Source organism: Oculina patagonica, chromosome 14 (assembly GCF_052425735.1).
Source record: "Oculina patagonica isolate OP01 chromosome 14, crgOcupat, whole genome shotgun sequence".
NCBI classification, from domain to species: Eukaryota; Metazoa; Cnidaria; class Anthozoa; order Scleractinia; family Oculinidae; genus Oculina; species Oculina patagonica.
Window position 1 is genome coordinate 11,857,603 of NC_135771.1, and position 7,400 is coordinate 11,865,002.

A 7,400-nucleotide genomic window follows, 5' to 3' on the forward strand; every position below is an offset into this window, starting at 1 on the left:
TCATGTTTGGATCTACTGCCAAGCGGCATAATTTTTGTGTATTTAAAGATGCAGATATAGTGATGAAACAAAAACATCACAAAACGGTGGTATTTAATTTTTCGGCGATAGAAACGGATTTGGTGTTTTGTCTGCCGTTTGAATGAGAGCGGTTGCTTGAGCCGAGCTTCTTGCGTTTTCCATGTTGGGAGTATAACTTAATATTTAAATGCAATCAGTCGATCGAACGAATTCGAAGTTGATAAATTAGCCTACGATTATGTTTAGTTTTGCAACAATGAGTGCTCTGCAGTTTTTGTATCTTATTAATTGAAGCAGAGTCAGCTTCTATAGTGGCAAACAGAAGGAGTTTGCTTGTCGCACTATATTTAGCAATTTTGGTCCCTGAGATTAAGCGACAATTCAATTAATCGATTTCTTTGCTGAGATTCTGTTTAACTGACACTGAAGCCTGACAGCGATTTATAAATTCGCCAATTTCTGTAAATATTTGTAAATTAGCACACGTCGCCACAAGCTGAAAGCTTTGAATTTATATCGTGGGTAAATAGAAGGTTTTGTATCATATAAATAATACCTTCAAACTGTTCGCATGATATCAACTCTTTAATGCTCGATCGTAAAAGGTACTGATGAGCTTGAAATCAACCTATAAACTCTTCATTTATTCAATCAGTAGTAAAGTATGCTCTTTGAAAGGGGATTAAAATGTCAAATATTAAAACGACTGATTTTTTTCTTGAAATTTTATAGACATCCGATGCAAATGAGAATGTTTCCCACTTGATAATGGAAAAGCTAAAACCAAAATGCACAATGGAAACAACATCTGCTGCTATTTTCAAACCAAAATGTTTTTTTTTTTCGCTAAAAACCTTAGATTGTTTTTGTTTTTTGCTAAAAGTCGAAATTAAATCAAGGAATAAGAGGGTGATATACTTTTTTGGCTTTGTACACTAAACGCTTTCCTGCACACCGTTCAGTAATTTGGTTTCGATGTTCGCCTTTTTAAGGAGAATGCAAAAAAAAGCTTTGTTCATTTCCTGCGCCATTCAAACATCGTGAGTGATATTGTTCATATTCAAGTTATATGTTAATAAACATTTACTGTAGCATACGGGTTGTTTGATTCCTTGTGAAGTATCTATATTTAATAACTAAGAAATGCAGTGGTGAAAATTTGGAGGAAAAGGACCCAAATGAACTGTTTGCGCAACCTGGTTTAGATAGATTAATTGCTACTAAAAAAACCAACGCACCTTAAGTGATATTTTATTATTTACTTATAGATTGTGTAACATAGAGAGGATTTCCAAAAAGGTAAGTAAAAAATGGGTTAACTGAATCAGATTTAATATTATGTGAGGAAAACGCACATTTTGTTTAATTAAAAATAGGAGGAAGCCCAAAGCAAACGTTCATCGCTGCTGAATTGATCGAACTTTAGGGCACAATCCTATCTACATACATACAATCAAACAATCATAAAATCACAAACATACAATCATAATACAATCATATTAATAATAGGAAAGTTTCTCGCACTAGCTAAATGAGAACTTAAAGGTAAAAATGATGACCATAAGGACAACGATGATGATGCGCCATTTGCCTCAATTGGTCCAAGGGCCCTCACATTGAATTGGAGGACAATACAATGTTTCCTGCAAAAACGCCTTTTGTTTAGAAGCGGCCATTTTCAATTTTAACGAAAAAATATACACGGTCAGATGATGCGAGGTCTGGAATCGAAACGTCCTTGGAAACCTCTTTGAACTTTTAATCAGAATATGGCAACTGTCGCTATATTAACCTCGACGTACGATCGGATGTCGTCTCGAAGATTTGCGAATTTTCTTGGCCGTCCCAGACCCCACACATCTTGTACCAGCCAAAAAAAAGAAAAAGAAAACGGCAAGCTAATCCCTACGGCAGAGAGAAGAGATTGAGACAAAAATAAGAATATTCAAATATATTCCTTTTCCTGGGGCTAAAATAAGAACATCTCACGCTCAGCCAAATTTTACGCGTTCTTATAAAAAGAGTGTGAGTGAGTGGAATAGCTTTTCTTTTAGAGTTTTGATGACGTCAGAGAGCCTATAAATATTTACAATTAACCAATCAAATTAGCCAATCAGATTTATTTATTGCTGGTCCAAAACTCTTGGATCCGGTATTGTCTCGAGCTATCACGCGGGTATTCCTGCACCCGCACCAACCCGATATTTTAAGATGGTGGTTGAAATAAATCAAAACTTGTCTACCTTATTGGTAGATAATTCGCGGGTCTTAAATTTCGCGTTTTTCGCGATTGTAAGAACAAATTGCGAAATTAAAGACCCGCGAATAAAACTCCCCGCAAAATTTTAACACGCGAAATATAATACCCATCAAGAAAAATTACATCACAGGAAAAAATGATTAACATACACATACGCGATCTACGTACTGAGACAATGTCTATCCACGTTGTAATGCACTTAAAAGTCAATTTTTAAATATGCGTTTTGCTTGTTCCAGTTTATCTGGAAATTCTAAAAAGGTGAGACTTTTTAAAAAATAAAATGAGGTTAAGTACGCTTGAATCGCGAAATTTAATGCCACTTTTATATTTGCCTATTGATACTGCGAAAATAAAACCCGTCTCGCCAAAATCGCGAAATTTAGTACCCGCGAACTTTTAGAAGTACCAAAAAGAAACCTCTTGTACTTGAAACTATCTACTGTTAATGAACCTCCAGAATTTAAAAGAAATTACAAGTTTCAATAAATCTAAGTGCAAAAAAAGGCGTCAACATCTTCCATTCTTACCCGATGGAGAAAAAAAGAGGGCCTGTCGAAGGAAAGGCTTTGAAATGTTTGGTACCAGTCTTGTTTTGTACCAAAAAATTGAGATTTTCTGATTAATTGTTGAGCTGAAGTTTGGATTCACGAATTTGTCCGTGTAATGTAAGCCTGCATGTATAGTTTGACACTTCAAAGCCCTATCTCTCGAGCCCTCGATTTCTTAATCCACCCGATAACTCAAACCAAAAAGTCGTTTCCCTTGAATTTGCTTGACCAGTCGAACACTGCAATTTAACCCCTTATTTCTCGAACTTTGAATTACTCGAACCACTTTGAATTTAGTTTAATAGAGGTTCGAGAAATTGGTAAACTACTGTAGCTTTTTTTTACCCTGATTTACATTAGGGTAGCCAAAATGTTTGAGTGCAACAAAAGTTTCAATTTTGTAAAATTAATCGTGAAAGAAAATAAATTGTTTCTATGCCGTTGGTTCACTGTTCTCAGCAGGAATGATCCTTTTACACAATCCATGCCTGAGCATTTTCTTTAAAGCTTTCCTGATATCCTGCCGCCTCCAGCAACAGACCAATGGGTTTACAAACGAGTTCAAGAAAGCCACAGTCTCGCTCCAACTGTAGTAGTCGTAGGAGGTTATGTCTCCTTTCACGATTTGGTGATAGGTCGTCACAACTAGAACAGGAAGATTAAAAAGAAAATAAATTCCCACAATGTACGCAACGCTTACCGCTAGCTTTATCTGCATTCGATAGTTTTGGCTACTGGAAGTGACAAACTGTTGTTGCTGGATTTGACGACTATGGCGTCGCACGATCATATGGATCCTAAGTTGTGAAAACCCCGCAATAAACAAGGAAACAAACCAGAAAAACAAGCTTGCGCCTCGGGCGATTGTATTGACCATGATGCTCGCCCACTGAAGAAAGGTTAGCGCCATGTTAAGCAACCAAATAAATATCGCCACTATTAGTATTCGATCCACTGTCACCAACCCCTCGTAGCGAAGATGTAGTCTCAACGCGAGATACCGCTCAAAGCTTATGGCGCTCAGAGTCATAAATGAGACGCCATAACAGATGTAAAATCCTTTTGCGTAGACAAGCCTTAACGCACAATTTACATAACCGAAGTGGTTCTCGTTGAGTCGATATGCGACGTATGTGGGTTGGACGATGACACTGACTAAGAAATCTGACAAAGCAAGGCAAGCTATCAACAAAGACGATGGCGCGGAACGAAGTGAAGGGTTCAACAAAATCGCAAAAAACACCAGGAAGTTCGCCACCACTGAGAACGGCGCGAAGAAGGCGTTGATCACGCCAGTAATTAGATTGCCAACGTAGCGGTGTTGTGCTTCTCGAAAGGAAGGATCCGGCAAATGAAAGCAAGGGTTATCGATAGAACTGTTAGCGGCCATTTTCGAGCATTTCTCCTTGAAATGCGATGAGTTTTGAATGAAAGGATGAACTTTCTTGTCTAAGCCCTTTTGTTTACTCGTATTTGTCTGCCAAAAAGGACTTGGCCGTGCCTATGTAAATACATTTATCCTGAGAGTCATCTCTAGCAGATGATTGCTAAAATTATTGACGGTATTCCGAATAGAAATGACAACTTCAATTTTATGCAAAAACAAAAACAAAATTGACGATAACGTTAAAGGAAAATTCAAAATTTAAGAGGAAAGATTCTAACCATAAATATTGATATTTAAATTGAAACTTTATATCGGAAAAGTGTAACTCATAAACGAACGCTTTTTAACAACCTTTGCCATACCAAGCAGAGGCTGCTTAATTATGCTTAAATTTTGAGCTTTTATCGTGTAAATTTGGTTCTAATTGGAATCTGTCATGTAGCAGAAATTGTCATTTTGACAGGTTCTATCCTGCTTGAGAATTATACAGGATTAAATTACATTTTCCCTGTCGGTTCGTTTAAACAGCTGACCATACCAAAATCCTACAAATTTCCTTTTTTGAATTCATTTTTGCCGGTATCAGCTCACGATCTTCACGAATTGCAATCAACCATCGACCGCTGGTCAAAGGACAGTGCATATGTGCAAATTAAAGAACTTGATTTTCAGTTTCAAATTGATGAGCTTTCTTTGTTTCCGCATTTTGTCATATGGATTAAATCCCTAGGAAGGGGGGACCCCATATAAAAAACGGAGATTTGCTCTCGCTCAGGGGGTAAATCATGTTTTTTTATTTTGTTTCACTTAGGGTGCTCAGGACGGAACGCCATTTTTTAGCCGTGAAAGTATCGTTCAAGGTTGCACTTAGACCGAGCAGGGCTTACGCCGATATTTGATCTCTTTCAGGGGATAAATTCAATTTTCTGTTTGTTGTTGACCAGTTGTCTTTTTATTACTGACTATGTTCAACACATCTATCTACTTTAGACGTCGTTTCCTTCAAACTGACGCTCTTCATTCGTTTCCAAAGTCTGGTTGCCTTGCTAAACTCATTCCCAAAGCGTTTTCCTTTTTTTACGACCGAGGAAAAAAGTGGACCGGAAGTTCCGGATATGCCAACTTGCTTGCGTCAGTATCAAAAAACATCGACAAAAGTTCGTTTAGGGCAAAATTACTTCGAAGATTTGCACTTACCCGAGAATTTCCGAAGATCAAGAAGTTGACCCGTGGACTTCCGAAGATTTCCATCAATGACTTAAGGCCAGCCGATGTTTTATGACATTTTGATTTTATACAAAATTAATTAAATTGTTAAAAAAAAGTATAAATTTTTTCTTCACTATTTTTGCAGCAGACAGAAGGACTATTTAATTTTTTTACGGGAAACTAGAATCATTTTTTGGTTCATTTCAGGTCAAGGCGGCTTTTTTTTCAGTTGCGAGTTGCCGCGTATTTTCTTTCATCTTGCCGACAGCTCGAAGAAGTTACTCGAATCGCTCTGCGCCAGGTAGTCAAATTGACTACTAACCGTTATTGGGAGCTACATTTCACATATTTTTTCGCTTCAAATTAATTTCAACGAGTAAAGTTCAGAATGGGATCGTCCTGTGTGAAGTTTAGTGTATACCCAGATAATGATAATTTTCACACAGAATTCCAAACGAGGACGAATTATGGAATTTCAATCGAGGATTGCGAAGTGAACCAAATGGCAATGAACAGGCAATCAAACGGGACGAATGGTGCCACGGAGAGGGACAAACCAAAGCCTGACACCACAAGCCAAGAAAAGAAGAAACATGGCGAACGGTCGAAGGAAAACGCACAAAAAATCGCAAGGAAAGCTCTGAAATACGACAGCGGGATGCGATGTATGGCCGACAAGGTACAGAGTCAATTCAATTATTTTCCACCGATCCCCAAAAACAATGATATATGATGACTCGAGCCCGGGTGTTTACTAGATGTCAAGATGACTGGTGTTCTTTTCAAGAGATGATGTGTTCCTTTCACCATGATGATGATGTGTTCGTTTCACAATGATTATGTGTTCGTTTCACCGTGATGTGTTCGTTTCATAATGCACGATGATGTGTTCGTTTCACAATGATGATATGTTCGTTTCACCGTGATGTGTTCGTTCACCGTGGTGTGTCCGTTTCACAAATGATGATGTGTTCTTTTCACCGTGATGATGTGTTCGTTTCACCGTGATGTGTTCGTTTCACCATGATGATGTGTTCGTTTCACCGTGATGAGTTCGTTTCACAATGACGTTGTGTTCGTTTCATCGTGATGTGTTCGTTTCTCCGTGATGCGTTCGTTTCACCGTGTTCAACAGATGATGTGATGTCAAATGTCCCGAACTACAGTCTGCATTCGCTCAAAGTTGCTGATAAGCCTGCTCATCACAAGCGCATTGCCATGGTGTTTCCCAACCAACCGATCGAAAAGGCGCACAAGGCGACGTTTTACCAAAGGTATTTCTAGCAACAATATGTTCAGAACAGGGCGAATGAAAGCCTTCTTCCCGTCCTTGTTCAGACTGAAAAAAAAAACATATATTCACTCTTTTTTTAATATAAGAGAATTTATCTTATATGAATATCAAGGCTGAAATTTGCGAAATTTTAAGAATATTTTTAGAATAAACCCGAGGCTGAGATTTTGAAAAGAATACAATTTTGTGCGTTGAAAATTTGTAAATACAATACAATTATATGTTTTTTAACTAAACCTTATAAAATTTTTCTTTCTCTAAACGGCAAAACTAGACAATAAAACAAAAAAAAAACTGCAACTGCCAAGTGTTCGATGCTAATGATTTGTTTGATGAACGGTACATGTAATACATATGTACGGTATACAGCACAAACGAAATATTTTAAGCCTAACATCGAGAGAAAAAATAAGAATGTTCAACCTGGGCCGGAAAGAATTATATTCTTGTATAAAAAAAAATAGTGTATAGAAACTCTAACATTTCCAATGTTTCAATTAAAATTCTCGTTTAATTTTCGGATGAATTACTTTTGGTGGACTTTATTATAATCAGTTTTAATTGTTAATGTTAAATGTAGCAATGTAATAATTTGAAAATAGTGGCATGTAATCACGGAAACGTTATGTATTTTTTTTTTGCTTATCGTTCTTTTGAAATGTCTTACAAACTCTTTAG

At 37.1% G+C, this 7,400-nt stretch overlaps 1 protein-coding gene across 1 annotated transcript; it reads right to left on the reverse strand.

Moving 5' to 3' along the window:
• Positions 1-3,206: 3,206 nt before the first annotated feature.
• On the reverse strand, positions 3,207-4,272 carry LOC144638971 (histamine H2 receptor-like). The gene has a single exon (XM_078498244.1). It carries the CDS (start codon positions 4,220-4,222, stop codon positions 3,266-3,268), a length of 957 nt encoding a protein of 318 aa, XP_078354370.1. The 5' UTR covers positions 4,223-4,272; the 3' UTR covers positions 3,207-3,265.
• Between the last annotated feature and the right edge of the window lie 3,128 nt (positions 4,273-7,400).